This window comes from Sinocyclocheilus anshuiensis, unplaced genomic scaffold (assembly GCF_001515605.1).
Source record: "Sinocyclocheilus anshuiensis isolate Anshui unplaced genomic scaffold, SAMN03320099.WGS_v1.1 scaffold117, whole genome shotgun sequence".
In the NCBI taxonomy this organism is placed as follows: Eukaryota; Metazoa; Chordata; class Actinopteri; order Cypriniformes; family Cyprinidae; genus Sinocyclocheilus; species Sinocyclocheilus anshuiensis.
This window is the reverse complement of record NW_015536624.1, coordinates 2,460,707-2,481,778: the sequence shown is the minus strand read 5'-3', so window position 1 is coordinate 2,481,778 and position 21,072 is coordinate 2,460,707. Positions and strand designations below refer to the sequence as shown.

Below are 21,072 nucleotides of genomic sequence, written 5' to 3'. Positions count from 1 at the left end.
GGTGACATTAATTTTTAAGTAAATATAATGGGCGATATATTGCGTCACCAAAAATTATTGAGGTCATGTATTGTGCGATAAGTCGATATATTGATTATTGCGACAGGCCTACTATTGTGAAATATTATTTAAATTTAAAGTAATGTTTCTATTTGAATATATTTTTAAACTATATTAAAAAAATATATATTTTTTATATATTTAAAAAATGTTCAGCAGCCATTTCCTTCAGGAATCATTCAGATTTGCTGCTTTGGTGCTCAAGAAACATTTTTTTTATTATTATCAAAAACCGGTGGACTGATTAATGTGTTTGTGAAAACCGTGATACAATTTTTCAGGTTTCTTTGAAGAATAGAAAGTTCAAAAGAGCAACATTTATTTAGAAAAGATATCTTTTATTACAAAGTAAAAGTCTTTACTGTCAATTTTGATCCGCTTGATTCTTCCTTTCTGGGGGGGACAACAGTAGTTTATGTATATAGACATATTCCAATAAATGATTGCAGTTTTGGAAAACTTATAATTTTGCTTTGGAGAGCTTGAGAAGTGTCAGGCAAATCCTCCCTCCCTCTATAGTAAATCTTAAGACTTCATGGTCACCATATGCATTGATTTTCCTGTTGTACCTCCAGGCACCTTTAACCAGGTGCTGAATTTGCGATCCACTAAACCCATTTAGCAGCGGTGAAATATGGATGAGCTTTTTGCACCTCTATGTAGATGGAGCGGCGGAGGCTGGAGAGGGAGAAACAGTTGCGTGAGGAGGCAGAAAGAGCTCGTGATGAACTGGAGAGGAGACTGATTCAGTTACAGGACGAAGCTCACATGGCCAATGAAGCACTGGTGAGAAACTAAAATGTCACCCACACTAAATATACTTAACCTAATCGCTTCAGTGCTTGCTAGAGCACACGGGTATCTATACTTGTCTTAGTAGTAACTAGGGCTGCACGATAAATCGCATGCGATATTTAACGCGCATCTTGTCAGAAAGCCGGTTCTGTAATCAGCGGTAAATCTCCATCACCTGCGGGCTTTCACATTGAGCAGCATTAACTACACAGAGCCGTTGTTCACTGATGAGCTGCGCAAAAAAATCGCGCGAATATGAACGTGGTTTTGCGCAGCTCGTCAGTGAACAACGGCTCTGTGTAGTTAATGCTGCTCAATGTGAAAGCACGCACATGATGGAGATTTACCGCTGATTAATACGCGTTAAATATCGCATGCGATTTATCGTGCAGCCCTAGTAGTAACATATTTTAATTATCACTGATCAGCCAATCATAATTAACCTGCCACAGCATCTAGGAATGTCAAAAGTACTAGTATAATAATAATGAAAATAATAATAATAAAAAGAGCAAATAAAATAATTATTATAAATGCTAACGATCAGTAACAAGTAATATTAAAAAAAAAAAATCACTGTCAAATTTATTGCAATCCAATCGACCTAAATATTACTAAATGTACTTTATTATTGCATATAATAATATTTCTAAGGCTGTATTTCTGTTTTATCTCTTCACTTTCACATGGCATTTAAAGACTAAAAGTCTTAAAGTATTTAGTGCACATTCTTAGGGTGTTTTGGCTCTTGCAAACAAAAAAAATTTGGCTTTTAAACTGATATAAGTGTAAGTACAACTGATATATGCATTTCTCCTTATAGTTCACCCTCCGTGCTCAGCATAACGCTAATTCAAATAATCTTCTGGCAGAGCTCTGACTAGCAGAGGTCTTATTATTTTTAATCAGAGAGTTTCACATCCTTGCCAGTCCTTTTGTTCTCTTTCTCGCGCTCTCTCAAATATTTGAGTTTTTTTCACTTTCCTTCCCAAAAGTAGATATGTTTTGAGAGATATATTTGGGAAGAAAAGACTGACCTAGTGACACGATTTCTGTGATGCAAATGACGTAAATGTGTTAGACTGAGCTTTATGTAACAGTTTATTGTGAGGTGTTACACAAATGGTGTGGAATCGAGTAAAACAGCAAAAGTTAAATCTATATAGAATAATTCAGATCGCTTACATTTTTAATAATGCTGCAGTGGCGTAGTATACTGAACGTTTGCCATCTAATGCTGTTAATCAACAAAGGCATCAAATGAAGCAAATGGCCGATGTGCATCTGTGCAAAGCGTGTGGTCTCTGTTCTCAGTTACGCTCGGAGGAGACTGCAGATCTGTTGGCGGAGAAGGCACAAATCGCTGAGGAGGAGGCCAAGCTGTTGGCTCAGAAAGCGGCCGAGGCTGGACAGGAGATGCGGCGTATTAAGGTTAGTGAGCATTTGCCCACACCAGCTGCTCATAGAAGATCCTTTAGGAGCATTGAGGACTGATCATGCTCTGAATAACTCTTTATAAAGGTGACAGCCATTCGCACTGAGGAGGAGAAGAGACTCATGGAACAGAAGATGCTAGAGGCTGAGATGCTTGCGCTCAAGATGGCAGAAGAGTCTGAAAGGAGGTAACATCTCTGACACACACACAAACACACTCTGCCTATTTATATGGATGTTCTTTCATCAGATGGCTGCTTGACATGGTGATAATGTTAAATGACATATTTAGTGTTTAAATAATAATAATAATATTTCGTTGTGTACCAATGGTTAAATTATAAAAGATTTTTTAATTGTGTTTGAAAAGTTATTCTTTTGATTGTCATTTTTTAAACCCTTCTGTTGTCTTTTGAATAGCCAAATGGGTGCTATTTTTCATTATTTTCTGAAAATATACAATTCTATGTAAAAATACATAAAATCATACTTTAACCTTTTCACTTTTAAAAGTATAAAAAGTCATGAAATATGGCTGATGTTTTTACATTTCTCTCTCTTTATGTATATGAAAAATGTAAAAACAAATTATTAAAAAACCTGAAATTAAAATTCGAAATGTAACTGAAAAAAGTTGAAACACTAAAATCACTCTTTCTAAAAGTAAATTAAAGCGAAATAGAAATATAAAAAATGAATACAAATGACAAAAGCACATAACAAAATAAAAATTAATGAAAAAATGTAAATTAAAGTGAAAACTAATTCCAAATATTAATAAATACTATAATATTATAGAAATAATACTAATAATCTGGCCTAACCCAAGCGACCACCTAGAAGACCTTAAAAATGAAATGACAGCATAGCAGCATGGCAGTGACTTTTGATCACCACTCACATAATATGATTTATTTAGATTTTTTAAATACATTTTTATATCTTTTATTTTGTTTTTTTGTGTCTATTAAAAATCAGTTTGGATTCAAAGCATTGGATAAAAACAAGCAACATCTATAATGTATTATTCAAAACTCCGTATGTGAACACGCATCATAAAAGACATCCCAGATTTTCCTCTCACAGCTGGATATATGCTGGTGGCCCTTCTCAAACCCATCTGCTGGGCCTTTACTTAGTATGTGGCACTCTTTTGGCATGCATGCTGGGATAGCTCTTTGATTTGGTGCCTATGAAAGTCTCAATTTTCTGCTGATCTGAGCATCCATTTTTCCATTTCCAGCTGAATTTGTGCTTGCACTGTGTCCACTTCAAAGGGTTCAAACCTTGAGTGAGTAACCCATGTATTTGTTCTCCTCAGGGCGAATGAGGCCGACCAGCTGAAACAAGACCTGCAGGAGGCAAGAGAATCGGAGCGCAAAGCCAAAAACAAACTACTCGAGATCACCAGCAAATCGGCCTATTCGGTAATCACCCATCCCTTACCAAAACGCTCCCCCACGGCATTCTGGAACATCTCCACAGATGATCTTACATCAACGCTTGTCATTTTTAATTAGGCTGGTGTCCGAATCCAGTCCAATTTTATCTCTAAGAGAAAAAGGTTTTAAACTCTGCACAGTTATGGGTTTTTATGCTAGTCTGATTTAGCCTTTTGGCCATTTGTCAATGTCAAGATAATTTATTTAAACAAAAGTTGCATCAGACAACCATTCCACTACTCACAAGAAAACTTTCCCCTCTCGTCCAGGGAAACTTTCGAGAGTGTTTTAGCCTCACAATAACCACCTTAATGCAATCTAGAAGGAATATTTATATTCATATTAAGCTGTCCAACTTAAAAAATGGTTAGGTAGCCCTCTAGGGTCCCAGGAATTGCATGACATGGTTGTAATGCTTTTCGGAATTGGATTACAAATGGGTTCGGAAACTGCAAGCGAGAGACCGCAGTTAACTTGAATACCTCCATTAAATGCATTGTGAATATCCACCAGGTTTGAATACACATGATGACTGAGTGCACTTCATATCTGATTCAAATGGACGACTATTAAGGGATTGTCCTAAGCCTCGTATATGGATAATAGATATAATTGAGGTCATAAAATTAGGGTTTTTTTCTACATAAATGTTCCCGGAGAGAACATTTTTCTACCTGGAAACCACATTTCAGTGCTATTACGATGAGTTCCCTAATTATCAGCCTAAGCACTTGGGAGCTGAGCTCTTCCGCTCTTTTAAAGCTTTCTGGATACTCTTGAAAATCCAACTGGCGGCTCATCTGCACATTTTAAGTTAGGGGTGATTGGAGGTCAGTGTATCATTTCAAACATTAACTCTCTCTATGGGTGGCTAATGTTAGATCTGTTCGACCACTTAAAAATCCAGGAGGCATTTCAAAGCGTTGCCTCTGTCTGCGGGTATTGATGTCTTACCAAGAATTTTGAAGTGTTTTTTTTTGTTTTTTAATTCCCTGAAGCTTCATTTGGTCTTTTGACAAAATCCAACTAAGTGGCTAAGGCAAACTGGAGCTTTACTTTGTTTAGATAAGTCATCCCGCCTGAGGCAAATTAAGGCAGTTTTTCTGAAGCTCATACTAGGTGCTTGAATTCCTAGTCGCTATACTGATCGTCAGGTTGATCGGTCGAATGCTACAGTTAAATATCTTTCTACAGCTGCTTTGTAGCAGAGTTTTGGTTCTGCCTCGTTGTTGAAGTTTGCATTATTGATTCTTTTATTTTAATTCTGTGAACCTGATCTCTATTGTATAAATTGCTATCGAAATAAAGGTGACAACATGTTAGGCTTACATGAAATCAAAATTGGGGTCACCTCTTTTACTTTCTTAATACACGTTCTTTGTCTAATTCTTCTAATTAGTGAACATCTTATATAATCAAATGAAAATAATGCCTTTCGCTTGAACATTTGCTATGTTACAGAAGTAAAATGTCATGTTGAGTTTAAATTCATCTGTTTTGTCCTATAGTCATTTTGTTCAGAGGTGGTTAAATACAGTACCTTTAAAGTAACTTGGTTTCCTTTAGACATTTAAGAAATAGTGTCTAATTAGCATAACATATAATAATAGCATTATTGCAATATAACAGATCTGGTGATCTAATTTGATTTTGAGCATTATGATTTGACTAGAAGTTAATGTCAAGTAAATTTAATTTAATTTACTTTCACTAGAAAGATGCCAATGCACCAAGTTTTAATATTTAGTATTTTTAAATATATACATGCATGTGTGTGTATTTATATATGCATAATAAATATACACAGTACACACACATACATTATGTAAACAAAAACTTTTATTGTGGATGTGATTTATCGCGATTAATCATTTGACAGCACTGATTTTAATACTGGGATGTTTGGTACAGCACTCTTGCTTTTGTGATATTGCTTAATTATTTTTTGTACATTGATCTTTATTTAGCTCAGTCAGCTCATTTGATCATGTTTTTCTCTTCCTCTTTCTCTCTTTCACTGCACAGCCTGTGCCGTTGTCTGCCAACGCTCTTCCTCCTGATGGCCCGAACTTCAACTTCAGCATGGAGAACCTGAGTTTTGACTTCAAAGACACGGACATGAAACGTCTGTCCATGGAGATCGAGAAGGAGAAGTGAGTGCAGCCCATTTCAGGCATCAGTCCATCCTGATCACAGTCTCTGTCACGTCTGTCCACACCTTTTGAACCAGTTACATCAACTGAGCCGGAGTTTGTCCTCTTTGCTGATACTCACCTGAGTAACGGGATTTGTTTTTAAGTACTAAAACTCACGGACACCTTGTTTGTTTAGACAGTTCCACTAGAATGACCACTTTCAGTTTGGCCAAATACAGTTTTACAATGTTGTGAAAAGCAAAAAACACAATGACAATGATTTATGAGAGTGTGAGATGCTGTGGTTCTTAAATAATATTGATTGTCCAATTAATCATAATCCTAAAGATCTTTTTGCTAAAAATCTATGCCCATTTTCAGTGTATAAAATGCATTACTGTTCAAAAGTTTGGGGAAGTTGGAGTAAGCAAGGTTGCATTAAATTGATTGAAAATGGCAGTAAAGACATGCACAATGTTACAAATGCTTTACTTTTGAACTTTCTGTTCAGCAAAGAATGTGTCAGTTTCCACAGAAATATTAAGCAACACAACTGTTTTCAACATTGATAATATGTTTCTTGAGCAGCAAATCAGCATATTAGAAGGATTTCTGAAGGATCATGTGGCGCTAAAGACTGGAGTAATGATGCTGAAAATTCAGCTTTGCCACAGGAATCAGGAATTAAAATTATATTAAGGAAATATCACAGGGATATATTACATTTGAAAATATATTAAACTAGAGTTGTTTTGAATTGTAGTAATAGTTTTTACTGAGTTTTATAATATAATAGGAGTTTTTACTGAATTTTGATGAGCAAGAGACTAACATTTATCTTACCAACCCCCAACTTTTGAACAGTAATTTTAGTATCCAACAAATGCCTGTTCACACCTAAACAAGGAAGTGACAAAAGGACAAAAATGGTGTGAATAGGCCTTAAAACAGATGGAGACCAAGAGAGCAGCTTTGTTACACAATGCATCTGTCCTGTTTGGCAGGGTTGAGTATATGGAGAAGAGCAAACACCTTCAGGAGCAGCTAAATGAACTGAAGACCGAGATTGAGTCATTAAAGCTAAAGGATCGAGAAACGCCTCTAGACATTCTACATAATGAGAACACTGAGAAAGGCACCAGCAAGCAGAGCAACTTTAAAAAGGTGGGTTAAATGCATCTTACACAAAGTCAGACATAGTGTGGTACACGGTTTTAGGCCATTAAAATTCATGCTAAAGCTGTACTGTACCTAAAAATGCCATTGAGCTCTGTTTATTTTTTTCTTTTATAATACGCCTTTCAGTTTTTTAATAATAGTTGAGAGATGAAAAGAAAGTAGTGGGAAACAACATCGGGAAATGTTGCAAGCTGTGTTAGAATCTTCTTCGCCCACAACAGTTGCTGGCTTCAAAGTCACTGAGCTGTATTAAGACTCCGTAGTTTTTATATTTGTTATCTGTGTGTGATGGGGTAGCAGTTACACTTCTGTGGCTGGATTTGTGAAAATCTTCTTCATATGCAGTAAAGATATAAAAGGTCATAAATATGTAACTTTAGAGGACTATTCACAATGATTTTTACGAACTCTCTTTTCAGGAATTCAAATTGTTTTTCAGTATTGTATTTTGAACAGTCTTAAGAAAAGGACATTCTTAAATGTTTTGGGGAATACAAAGCATTCCTAATTTTATTCTTAAGTTAGGAAATAAGAAGAAAATAGCAGTTAATAAGAGTTTTATTCTTAAAAATGTTTCATGAATGTTTGGCCACTGGGCTGTTGCACTCATTTTAAACTCAGGAAAGAAAACTGGGCCTGGAGAGTTTAAGAGTTTGTCAGTTGCTGTGGAGAAAGTGAATTCACATAAATATTAAATATCTTAAAATCATCATATATCAGTAAAGACACTCAGTATTATTACTCCTTTAGGTTTTGAAATATAGTCAAAACTTAAAGGGGACATAACACACAGTTTCACCCAATCTCATTAATCTTGAGAACCTATAGAGTAGTATTGCATCCTTCATTATCTCCAAAAAGTCTTTAGTTTCATCATATTTATAAAAGAAAGATATAGCTTTACGATTCTCTCTACGAAAACAGCCGAGCTCCTGGAGGCATGCCGTGGGCGGAGCTCAAGAGTCACGAGCACTTGTGTGCCATCAAAACACAGAAATTTGATGCAGTTTTACTTACTGCCTGTGGTTCCGAATCATAATTGGCATCTTTTATCACTGGGACTGCTACATCTTTCAGTATCAAATGATGTGCAAATCCAGCATCGAACTGGGCCTTGTTTATAAAACATTCGTCACTGAAATGATGGGAACCGACAAACACACTTGCGAAACTCCGTTGCTGCCCCGGAAAAACAAACTGCATCCATTGTTCATGTAACACCGGTTGTGAGGGAAAGATAACCAAAGAACCCAAAGACACACTTCATGACATCATGAAGAGCCACGCTCGAAAACAACTTTCCGAAACGTATACGAACTCCGAAGGAGTGTATTTGGCACATAAATCATTCATCCAAATTGTTTTTTGAAACTTGGGTCATGTTTATCATGAGAATCCAACTTTAACAGTGTAAATAACTCAGAATGCATGAAATAGCATTAGAACTCCCCTTTAAGTTTCAGCTTCTTACAGCATACAGGCATGTCCTTATTTCAACAGGTTGCTCTACAGTGTTTGACTAATTCCATACTCCACATATAAGTCCTGAAACATTTGTATTTGTCTGTTGTGTCTGAGATGGGTATAATTTTGTAATTTGACATACAGGTTCACTAAACTCTTTAGCGTCTCTGTTTTGTAGCACCATTTCTCAGAAGGGCTAGTTCCTATTAATATGATCTTAATCATACGGTATGTCATGCTACCGAGCACCAGTAATCCAAAAATAATTCATCTTCTGTCTGAAAGGTTCAGCTACGTTTTCATCAAGCCTTATGAAACGGTAGATTAAAAGCTCCATTTTAGCCATAGAATCTTTTCCTGCAGCGTGTGAAATTGTCTCATTAGCGCTACGCTAATTGATTCCTGTGTTGTGATCGGTTGTTTGGATGGATGGAGTGCCCTCCGTGTGTTCAGTCAGTCTGCCTTGATGTGATTGTCTAATTGAAGCGGAGCTTGAGCAAATCGAGCCGGACACTTTGGGGGGAACGGCTTTACAGCTCTCGCGCTAACAGCAGCTAGAAATCCAGCTTGGTTGTACACCCTTTGACAGCTGTTGTTTTCTTAGCCGATGTTGAGCCTGCATTAGAAGTCTGTATCGGGACACTGTCCGACTCGTTGTAAATCACCGTTGGTCAGGTAGTTTGAGCACTGGACCTTGGAGCAAAGTGACAAGGGTCGCTGGCTTTCCAGGTCACACTGGTGGAATGATTAATGGCCGTGGCAGTGCTTTCTCCATAGCCTGGTGCATCCCGCTGCTAGCTATAGCCTGAGGGAAAGAGATGTAGTGAGGGTGTCTTAATGCACTGACAGGCTCACCTGTTCCCTCAGTTGTTTATGTGGTAATCTATCAAAATCCGACACGCAAGTGTCCAAGCGTTCCTTTGTTAATTGTACTGAATTATGGATAAGTAGAAGTTAAAAGTCAATTAACCTGCAGAGAACCCGAGCATTGATATTGATGTATTTTTCTCTCCTTTAAAGTGTTTTTTTTAGGAAGCAACTGGCTCTAAAAATATTTTTACTCATTTGGGAGAGGGATTTAAAGAAAATGCAAATAGCTTTTAAAGGTTACAAAATTTCACATAGTATACACTACCGTTCAAAAAACTACTGTTTTAATACTAATTAATAGTTAATAATTAAGAAATTAATACTTTTCAGCAAAGACTTTATCAAAAATGAAGAACAGATATTTAGTAAAGACATGTTTCAAAAGATTTCATAATATCAAAATAAAAACTGCATTATCATTCAAAATAAAGTGTTCTTTTGAACTTTCCATTATCATTGTTTCCACAAAAATATTAAGCAGCATCATTTTCAATGTTAATAATAATAAAAAATGTTTCTTGAGCACTAAATTAGCATATTAGAAAGATTTCTGAAGGATCATGTGACACTGGAGTAATGACTACTGAAAATTAATCTTTGCCATCACAGAAATACATTACATTTTTGAATATATTCAAATAAAAAAGTAGGGGTGCTCCGATCAGGATTTTTGAGGCCGATCGCCGATCACAGACAGCAGTATCTGCCGATACGATCACCGATACCGATATTTTGAAAGCCTTCTTTTTATCATGTAGAATTATTTATAGTGATTATCCAGTCAAGATTTTTAGACATTTATTCAGGGCCTAAATTTCATTTTTGAAATGAAAAACCTTTGTAAGAGGGGATTTTTTAATTTGAGGGGTGGAGGGGGGAATTTTTTTGACATTTTTCAAAAATATATATTTATCACACCTAAATATTTGATCATGCACTACACTTTTGTTTTGACTATCGTGCAATTGTTGCACAATAGCTTACACACACAGCACAAGCCTGATTTCATGAGCTGTATGTGAGGTGGCCTTTTACACCGGGTTCACACATACTCCGTTTGCAGTGTGAGCGGTGCAGAAGCAGCATGGACTGTGTCTGCAACTAATCTGTGGCTGTTTACTACAAACACAACATTTATCCATTATTTTGATTTCAAATCCAAGCATTGTTACTTAAAATGCTTCTTCAGCATTGTGATTCTTTTTTACACAGTCCAGTAATACAATCTTTTATAGACATGTTTAAACGCAATAAATATAAGAAACACATTATTCAATGCTTTATACTTTTGCATTTACTTCTAGATTTATATATTAAGTTGCTCAAGCAATTGGCAAAATGTTTAAACTACTTTTCTTACGTTATCACAAACATTCTAAATTAAAACTTACCATTGACAGAAACAGTCAGCTCTACTGCCTTTTCTTTTGCATTTAATTATTTATTACAAGCAATCCTGCGGTTCATAAGGAACTTTGTTTTGCTACCTCCACGAATGCCAACTATTATTGCCTTGTTTATCTAAAAGTGCTCTTTTCCTTTAAAGGGGTCTGTGTTGACTGTGAAACACAGTAGACTTTAATAATATGCATTTATGGTGTAATCACTACATTTTCGTGTCAATCCATGTTCATATTTACCGTAAACTATGCGCTGTCACTTTAATTCAGCGCTTGCAGTGGAAACGATCTCTGCACTGCTGCAGACGCACCGCTCCTGAACGCACTGCCGGACGCAACCGTGTGCAGTGTGAACGCTTTAATCCGTTAACATGAGTACGGAAAAAATATGCACCGCATACGCACTGCAAACGAAGTATGTGTGGACCTGGCGTTATGTGTGTGCACTGTGAGTGTGCATGAGCGCACGGTCTCCAGGAGAGCGTGCGAGGGCTGAATGGTTTAAACACTGGCAAGAATTAAAAAGAAATGCAATTTATAAATTTAGTGACGATGTGACACTACCTCGATTGTGCAAGTGATAACTCCTATGGCTATGTCAACTGCAGTGTGCAGCTCGCTTATAGTGCAGACACAATGTGATTTGAAGCCATTTGCGCATTTTGAGAGAGAAGGAGAGAGTGCGCACGGTGATTCACTCCTGTTTGTGAAATTGTCTCACAGAAAGTTTTCAAATTACTTTATAATTTATTTAAGAAATATGAATTGTACCTCACCTTCAGCATTATAATTATTTCACCCGCGCCAGACAGAGACTGAGACGTGCCGCTGCATGTCATGCCAACCCTCTCACAGCAGGCGCGTCATCAGCTTGAGATCGTTTTTTTGAGATCGGCCTTTTTAGAGACCGCCGATCAATCATCCCAAAGTGGCCGATAGTGATCGGTAGCCGATCAATCGGAGCACCCCAATAAAAAATTATTTTAAATTGTAATTCTATTTTACAATATTACTGTTTTTACTGGTATTTTTTTATAAGATAAATGCAGCCTTGATAAGCAAAATAGACTTTATGAAACATGAAAAAATCTTTCCTACCCCAAGCGGTATGATAGTGTACAATGTCCCAAAAAGTATTGGACTAAGCTAAATGTAATTGCATTTGATATTATGCAAAATATCAAAACAAAACAAACAAACAAAAAAAAGATTCTAGGTCATTTTCTGATTTGGACCAATATGACTCAAAGGTCTTGGATTCAAACTCTGGTAGGGAAGCTGCATGAATTGGAGCGCTGCCCTTTTTCTCTAACAGTGACCGAGCCAATTGATCCTGTAGATAGTGTGCTGGTAGTTGCTTTGGATAAAAAGTGTCTCCTAAAAAAATAAATATGAAATGCAATTCACAGCTTTCATACCAAAAGTGATTAAATTGCTGGAAGCCACCTTGTTTCTGTACTTTCGATTGCCAGTAGACGTTCATACTTCGGCCGTTATCAGTGGTGGATTACGTGAGCTTCACTGTCTGCACTCCTATTGCAGTTTTCTCAGGCATTTTTGCAATTTCTTCTAACCAGCTGGTCTCGCGGTGTTTTTGGTGGATGTTGGAATCAGCTCTCCTTAAGTTCACACAGTTGCCCCAGCAGAGTAACCACCGGTGTATTCATCAGATTAACTATGAACCTGATCCACTAATGCTTTAAAAGTCCAAATACTTATGTCTTCATTTCGAACAGTATATTTGTAGTGACATTTATAACTCGAGATGTCTGGTAACCACTGAGCAGATTGGGGTATTTCAGGGTGAGAGTCCTCATGCCTTAAATCCCTGCAGAATGATTCATTAATAAAGCAGACATGTACCATCTTCATATAGCATTAATTTCATAATTTTCCCATCTCTGTATCTCTCTTCCGTCTCTTCTTGTTTGTTTACACCAGTTTTTCATGAGGGATTCTGTCTTAAAGTGTCTTTTAACATCACTGTCATTGAGTTCACACAGACTAGTGACAGCTGATCAGAGACACACATGCTCCCTCTGCTCTCTCTCTATTTCACTCTCTCTCGCTATGAATTCTGCATGACTCCGAGGTATTGCACATCATACATGTCCAGTGCTTCTCATGGCATGAACATAAATAATTAAAAACTATAGGTGCCAAAGTTAAAACAGTAATATATAGAATTTATTCAGTGTTTCATATGCTTCATATCTTATTCCTCACATTAAGGCCAGTTAATGCATTAGGCATCATGAACTAACAATGTACAACAATTATTTGTTATTTTTAAAATATTATAATCAATGTTTATTTATTAATACATGTACTAATATTTATTGTTAATGCATGTTTGTTCATAGTATATATTTATTTTTTATCATTTCTAATGATTCAATTAATTCTGAAAAAAAAATATTTTATATTATTTTATTTTAACTTGAAATATTAAAAGATCAGTACAAGTAGAAATTAATATTAAACAAGATTAAAGGATTGTTCAGTGTTTTTCATGTTACTGTTGCATTGATCGCATATTTAACCTTATTATTGTTGTGTTTCAAGCTAATTTCGACATTAAATCATCTGCAAGGTTTATCATGCTTATTTTAATCTTTTGGCAACACTAACTAAAGCAGTTGTGCTACATACTATATTTGGAGAAATTGTAATAAATTAGGATTCTTTGATAAATAGAAAGTTTGTAACATTACAAATGTCTTTGCTGTCACTTTTAGTCAGTTTAATTGATTCTTGCTGAATAAAAGTAATGATTTTTTTTATGTTACTGACCCCAGACATTTGAAACAGCAATGTGTGTATTTTAGTTACTGTAATTGTCACTTGATATACATTAAGATCATCAGTTTGGAGCTGAGCACAATTGTTTACACCTCTCAATCTTCATTCTGTCTCCACAGCTCACTCTACAGAGCACCAAATCCAGAGTGGCCTTCTTCCAGGAGCTGTAGCCATCCAGATACATTGGACTAGTGTTTGAATGTGTGAACGATGTTTTGTGTTTTTTTTATCACATTCCTGACAGGCTGTGACCCATTCCTGTATGATCTTAACACGTTCTGGTGATGAAGAATGTATATGCGGCTAAAGTTTACATTAACACTAAGAGGACCAAACCCTCATGTAAACAGAACTACAGAGGGAAAGGAGCTTTTCAAACCAGCGCACGCACACTAACATAAACTCATTCACATACAGAGATGCACTACACGTTGTTTCCCAATATCCTTTTGTCTGCAGGAGGTCAGAATCCCATTATGAAGACACTACGGTTAAGCAGTGTACAAACACTGACTACATCCTAAATTCATCTCTCCAGTTGCACAGCAGAAATCTCGGTCTCTCTCGATCAATATGTGTCAGAATAATTGGCTAAAGCAGTGGTATTGCACCCTTGTGCCGTATTAGTTCGGGAGTTTATTTTTTGGGGTCCAATATGGAGCTGTTTAGTCATTCATAAAGGTTGTATTAAACTTAGTTGGTACAGTATAAAAGAGTTTACTTCCTCTCAGAGGATAGTTTAGCACAGGATATTTTAGGGCAAGAAAACCTTTTGGGATCACACTGTTTGGAAGACTATTACATATGAAATATTTTGATTTTTTTTAACTGTTTACTCTGTTTGAAATGTTTTAAAGAACTTGAATATATTTTTGAAAATGTTTTTGTGCAGAGGAATAAATTAATGGAAATGATCTTAAATATTCTTTGGCGGTCCTGCTTTTTTTTTCTTTTGGATGAATTACTGATGTTCACACTTTGCTTTGAACATCTTCCTAGCTCTTTGAACTTCTCTCTAGTATTGCACTTTAGTGTGCAACCCGACCCACACCAACTGTGCCACAAGCATGATTGATACCTCAAATCATGTAACTATTTTTCAGTGATCAGATGTACATTTTTCACCTGGCGGGCGATAAAACGGGCAAAAAAAGCCCTGAATTATGGCCATAAGCATGGTTCAGGATAAAGCGCCACAGAGACTGCTCCCTTTATCAGCAGTCTTGGTTCCAGAAATGTTTTCGCATTCATTTTCTCCATTGGGATTTTGAAAAATATATTCAGTATTAAATTAAAATAAATTAAAATTGAGGCACAAACAAAATCTAAGAAAAAAACTAAAGGACCATACTTAAAGGCTTTTCCTTTTGGTATGAACAGCATAGCGCATGAAGTATTATGAAAGATGGGATTGTGTTTATTTCAAAATAGATTTGATTGTTTTGCTGAGGTTCATGGGAGTGGGTGTTTGCTGGATGGTTGTCATTTCTATGGTAATAACTAAAGAAATGCCACTGTTTTAAAAAAAGCAATTTCTGTATGGAAAAAGTGAATGAAATGTTTACTCCCAGAACCCAACTGTTAAGCTTAAGTGTTTTGGGATGTTTTTTTTTTTTATGTCTTGTGTGATTGTGTTTGTGTGTGGATGTTTGAAAGGACAGAAATGTATTGAGAATGGCGATCAAACAGCAGGCCGTTGGATTTTCATCTTCCTGGCGAATGTTACGCAAGGTAAATCAATATAATCAGCCTAAAAATTAACAATTTGTAGTTGTTACATGAAAGCAGCAACTATCTCAATTATAGCATGAAGGATTAGTCCGTAAATTAGAATTCAGTATGACGATTAATTCATTAGTTTAATAGCTCATTAAACTCAAAGCACTAAATATTGTGGAAATATGCACACACAGTTTAAACTGCATTTAAAACTCTTGTAGTTTTTTCCCTAATGGCTGTATTTGTATTATTTGTTACCAGTCGAGACAACTATAATTTAGCTGGGTAGATGTCTAAGCTGTTTGCTTCATGTATCATACTTCCCATAATTATCATTATCACAGCCTGAGACACAAACTCCCCATCGCTCATCAGTTTCTGGCCTTCCTCAATGCAATGTCTGGACGAGTGACAGCTGGTTCGAGGCATATTGACAGGCTGTCGCGGTCGAGAGAGGGATGTGCTTTAGGAGGTGACCGTGTCACTATGCATCCCATCAGTCCATGGGGTGGCAGATGGAGGCCTTGGAAGATAAAACTGCATCTGTAGGTGGTACCAAGGTGAAAAGAAGAATAGCTACATTACTGAGGGTGAGAAAATCAGAGGCAGTGATAATCAATGGTGGCTTTTTGCCTTGGGAATTTATTATAGTTTGTTGATTGCAGCTTACTTGGATTACACAACATGCCCTTTGATTGCCCAGACTGTTCTCTTAAGGGCAAGCTTGGTTTCTGATCTCAAGATACCCTGACTTTAAAGGTGAAATGTGTTGTTTTTATTATAAATGCTTTCTTCTATTCCAGTTTTATGTGCAGAGACCTCAATGAGGCATTTGTACGTTGACTTGTGTTAACACTGGTGCTTTTTTAACATGAGCTTGCAGGTACATGCTCAATCTACACGCACTTCGACTGCTTTGTAATACTCTACCTGTCCTGCAGAGGACAACACCAGGTTGAGTGCAAAAGCAAGTATCTTCTGACCTCCAGGTACATCCATTATTGTAGTTTCCAACTTCATCTTCTGTTGCTTTATTGGCATTTTCCACCTTCTTTGACTAGTTCTTAAAGGGATAGTCGCGGTTTAATACAAGTTAAGCTAAATCGACAGCATGTGTGGTGTAATGTTGATTAGCATAAAAAAATGGGTTCACTTCATCTAGTGTGGTTTTTCAGAAAAATCTGGATTCCAGTGAGACTCTTAGGGCCTGTTCACACTTGGCCATTTCATGCGTTTTCGCTGATTGGATATCTATCTGTTTTGTTAAAACGTTTCCATTTACACTTGGCCACATAAATGTGTCGTCGCAAAACAGATATACATCCGATCTTCAATTCCCGCGCTATATTAAAATTTAACGGAGTTCTCGTCAACAAAATCAAAAGCGCTGCATTTTATTCATTATCAGCTCATTTCAAGATCAAAGCTCGCAATAGGAGAGCGCGTGGCATCAGCACTGCAAAGATAGGTTAGTCACACTACTTTTAATGAAGATGATTGTGTGTTGAGCGTCTGCGTCTTACTTTCAGTACTCAGCTACTCGTCCGCGGCAATGCGTGTTGCATTAGCGCTGTCAAATCTGACTATAATGTCATATAGCCTATAACACGCTCTCACACGTTTATTATTTTAACGTTTTGAAAGGAGTAAAATTTGCATATGTGGTTTCAACAAGCAGATGCATTTACACTTGTTCAGTTTCGTCTGGAATGCGGCCCAGACAACCTCCTGAAGTGGTTTGAGCGATCGGATTTATATCCGTCCCCAATGCGTTTCGGAGGGCATTTACACCTGGCCTTTTCACGATCGGATAGCTATCCGATCAGAAAAAATGCATGAAGTGACCAGGTGTAAACAGGCCCTTAGAATGGAGGTAAATGAAGCCAATAAATGTAAAGGTCATTATCAGTCTTAATTTAATATTATTTATATACTAGTATTTATTCATGTTTTGAGTTAGCTTTTGTTTTTTTTTATATTTTCTGTTTTAATGTTTTATTAACTTTATCTTAATGTTATTAAATTTCTTTTAATATTTTTTTAGTTTTCACATTTTAGGACTTGGTGTAGAAACAATGTTCACTCAGAAATTGCTAGTATGTTTCACAAATAATTACAGAGAAATGGCAAATATTGATAAAAGTGTGATATTTTGAAGTAGAAAGAATGAAATAGAATTTTCTTGTAAAACATGCTCCAATAATTTAGTTTTATTGACAAATTAATCGTTTTTACAGTGTAGTTGCAAAGACAAGGTTTTAATATTTATATATATATTTTAATTAAATATACATATATTTTTATTTTATATTTATTCATATATCAAATCATAGATTAAATAGTTGTATTTTTATTCTAGCTATATTTCAGTTACCAGTAAACTATTTTAACAGTTTGTTCAAATAACAACACTGCTTATAATTTTATAAAATCACTTGCATAATTTCTTCTGTTGAAAATTGTGAAATATCTGTGCTGTAAAGTTGTTCACGTTCAATCATAAACACACATATAATGTTACAAAACATGTATTTTCTGGCTATACCAAATTTTAACATTTATGAATTGGCCTCTTTCACTGTAACCCACATTTTTAAAGAAAATTAGACATTTTTTTTGTGTGTGGTAATCAATATTATGCCACAAATTCTGTTGTTTCAGCTTAACTTGCACTTTCAGCTTTAGTAACCACTTGGCAGCTACTAACCACATCTTATTAGCAACCACATAGAAAGGCATATATTACTGTATTCAAATTTCTCAAGGCTTGTTTAACCTTGAAACTTCAAATCTCTCTTGAAACTATTTTAAACTTTCAGGAAAGGCTTTGTCAAGCCAGCACTCCAACTTCACCTTTCTAGTAATTCTTTCTGGTGCTGCTGCAGAAATTACACACTTCACTTTTAATCTTCATAAGACATTATATAAAATATACTTCACCCTTCGCCATTGAGGTACTGTAGGCTGACTGGATTGCTGATTAGATGTCAGCGCTTGTTTTTCACAGAGCTGGTTCTCCATGTTACCTGAGACGCTAATGAATGACATTGAGTTCAGTGATTCGTTTCTCTGCTTAAATTGTTTTAATAGGCTTCAGGTGACTTACAAATACCCCTTGACAGGATGGAAGAAAGCAGTGTGTGTGTGTGTGTGTGTGATTATGCTTTGCCCTCACGTCCATGCAACGCCTGCTTTTTGTATTTACGTCATTGGAAATAACAGTAGCACATAACTCTTATCTCAAAGGACCTCCTGCAGAAAATCACTACCAGCCTTTGAGATGATGATCAATGGGGAGCATCAAGCCTGAGCGCGTACACTCACACACTCCATATATTTATGCAAATCATATCCATGCGACAGAATATGTTTGAATGTGGCGTGTGTTGAAATGTCAGGGGGTGTATAATCAGTTTAGTTCTTTTGTTCTCGCTTGCTTTCGGTTTATTGAACCATTATACCAAACTATGGTTGAATGCTTGATTCTGATTGGCTGACAGACATTCCAGGGTCTTGATTAGTGTTCTGAAATGCTCTGTAATGCTATATTTACTGAGAACACAAAAATATATTTGTTGTATTTTCCATTCACTAAAAACTACTAAATTCAACTACTAAACTACACTATTATTCACTACACACCCAACTATGATGACTTCCACTTCTGAGAACCTTGGAAATGTGAAAAGGATCCATAGTATCGAACTGTATAGCAGTTTCTAAACAGGACATTTTGTCTGTGGCGTAAGAAGGTGGTTTTAGGGACATGAAAAATTTTTCAAAATGAGTAATATGACCTGTGGAGTGTGGTAATATAAGCAGAATTACTGAATCCTGAAAAATGACTGAATCAGAAATACTGAACCTGTGAATTATTGAAAATTAATGCACTTTTGAAGTGTGACTCACATCGTGGCCTCATTACCACCTCTGGGTGTGCATTAATTTTCAATATTTTAACATTCTGTTGTCAGTCGATGTCTTTACTTATATTGGCTGTCCTCTTGTTTCTTCAGTGTGAAGTCATGAGACAAATGAGACACCTGTCTGTGATTGTATCTGATGATCTGAGACTTGATCATGCATTGGTCACATACACAAGGTTTAGGAGTGACACTCGTACTGTATTTATTTGCAGAAGTGTGTGTGTGTGTGGAGTGATAATCGTAGTGATGGGTGTGTCTCATTCCACTCACTTGATTCACTTAGTATTAAGAGTACGGATTAATTCTATAGAAACTACGGATCCAAGGCACTTCTTCCAGTTCCAAAACCTCTCTGTTTAAAACGATAATTCATATCCATAGCCAGACGATTAAATTCAGAGTCTTGATCACATATCCGTCTTAATCTTTGGAATTGACCCAGTGGAATGCTTTCTGTCAGATGTTTTGGATGAAAGCTCTTTGCGTGCAAAATGGTGTTACGGTCTGTATTCTTTCTGAAAAGTGAAGTATGTAGACATCCATCTTGATCTTTATAAATAGAAATGTCTAAAAAATGTATTTTCTCCTGATTGTATTCAAGGCTCAACTTAATGCATGTATTTATGGAATTCAAAAATGCATGAAAATTTTGTAATTCGGTTTCATCTCCTTCAAAAATCATGCAGATGTCATCAATATATCTGGTCCACCATTTTATTTTCGTAAAAAAAGGATTAGTCGTAACATTAAACACATACTCCTTCTCCCACTGTCCCAAAAAAAGATTGGCATAATTTGGTGCAAAACATGCTCTCATAGCCGTACCTTTAACCTGTTGGAAAAAGTTATCTCAAACACAAACACGTTATGTTTCAAAGTCCATTCCGTTAGTGTCAGGATAAATTCTGCTGGAGGACTCTCATCCATCAATCCAGATGTTAAGTAATATCTTAAGGCTCGAAGGCCCTCATCATGGTTGATGTTAGTATATAAAGCCTCCACGTCCATAACTACCAACAGAGAGGCAGGATCAACAGAACCAATATCCTTGAGCAAGAGAAAGACAAGGAGAGGGAGAAAGAAGACAATCAACGGCGTCCGAGTACACGCAGTCTTACCAAAGGGACACTGTAGTGAATTTGTCAAGTTTTCCATTAACAGATGATGCTGTACAAGTTTTATCAAAAGGCCTCTCATTTGCTCCGACGCATCAAACAACAGAATTTAAAACTAAAATTGACTTATTTCGTTTCCATCGCAATTTGCAGTTGAGATTTGCATGGTATGGACGAACAACTCAAATACCGACCGACATGTCAGGAGAGAACCAAGAATCTTCAAGAAATCCCTCTAAGTTTAAACCAAAATCTTACTTTCTGCCTCCAATCCAGAATGCAACCATTAATACCTTTGTCAAAAAGGTCAATTATGATGTAGAATTACTTTTTAAGAAGGATATTAAACCATCAAAAAAGAATCTAACAAGAAAAGAGCAAGATGCATTGATCTCCTTATCAACTAATAAAGATTTGGTCATTAAGCCAGCGGATAAAGGTGGAGCTGTAGTAATATGGAGTAGAGACTTGTATATAGAAGAGGCCTATCGACAACTTAAGAATGAGGACTTTTATCAACATCTACGGAATGATCCAACAGAAATGATGAAAAAAGAATTGCTATCTTTATTAACTGATGCAAGAGAAAAGAGCTGGATCTTCAACAGATCACTAGAGCTGTGCGAAGTCCCCTCATGCTTCAAATGCTCCACCATCATCCCCGTCCCAAAGAAACCCAAAATTACTGGACTTAATGACTACAGACCTGTGGCTCTAACGTCTGTGGCCAT

At 36.3% G+C, this 21,072-nt stretch overlaps 1 protein-coding gene across 1 annotated transcript in view; it reads left to right on the top strand.

Moving 5' to 3' along the window:
• The window catches only part of nf2a (NF2, moesin-ezrin-radixin like (MERLIN) tumor suppressor a), a 37,616-nt gene extending 23,203 nt beyond the window's left edge, over positions 1-14,413 (top strand). Inside the window, exons 13-19 of the mRNA XM_016507356.1 lie at positions 724-846; positions 2,170-2,286; positions 2,377-2,477; positions 3,611-3,716; positions 5,757-5,884; positions 6,871-7,030; positions 13,701-14,413. Of these exons, the coding sequence (XP_016362842.1) occupies positions 724-846; positions 2,170-2,286; positions 2,377-2,477; positions 3,611-3,716; positions 5,757-5,884; positions 6,871-7,030; positions 13,701-13,751 (786 nt within the window). The 3' untranslated portion in view covers positions 13,752-14,413. The remainder of the gene's footprint in view (positions 1-723; positions 847-2,169; positions 2,287-2,376; positions 2,478-3,610; positions 3,717-5,756; positions 5,885-6,870; positions 7,031-13,700) is intronic.
• Positions 14,414-21,072: the final 6,659 nt, after the last annotated feature.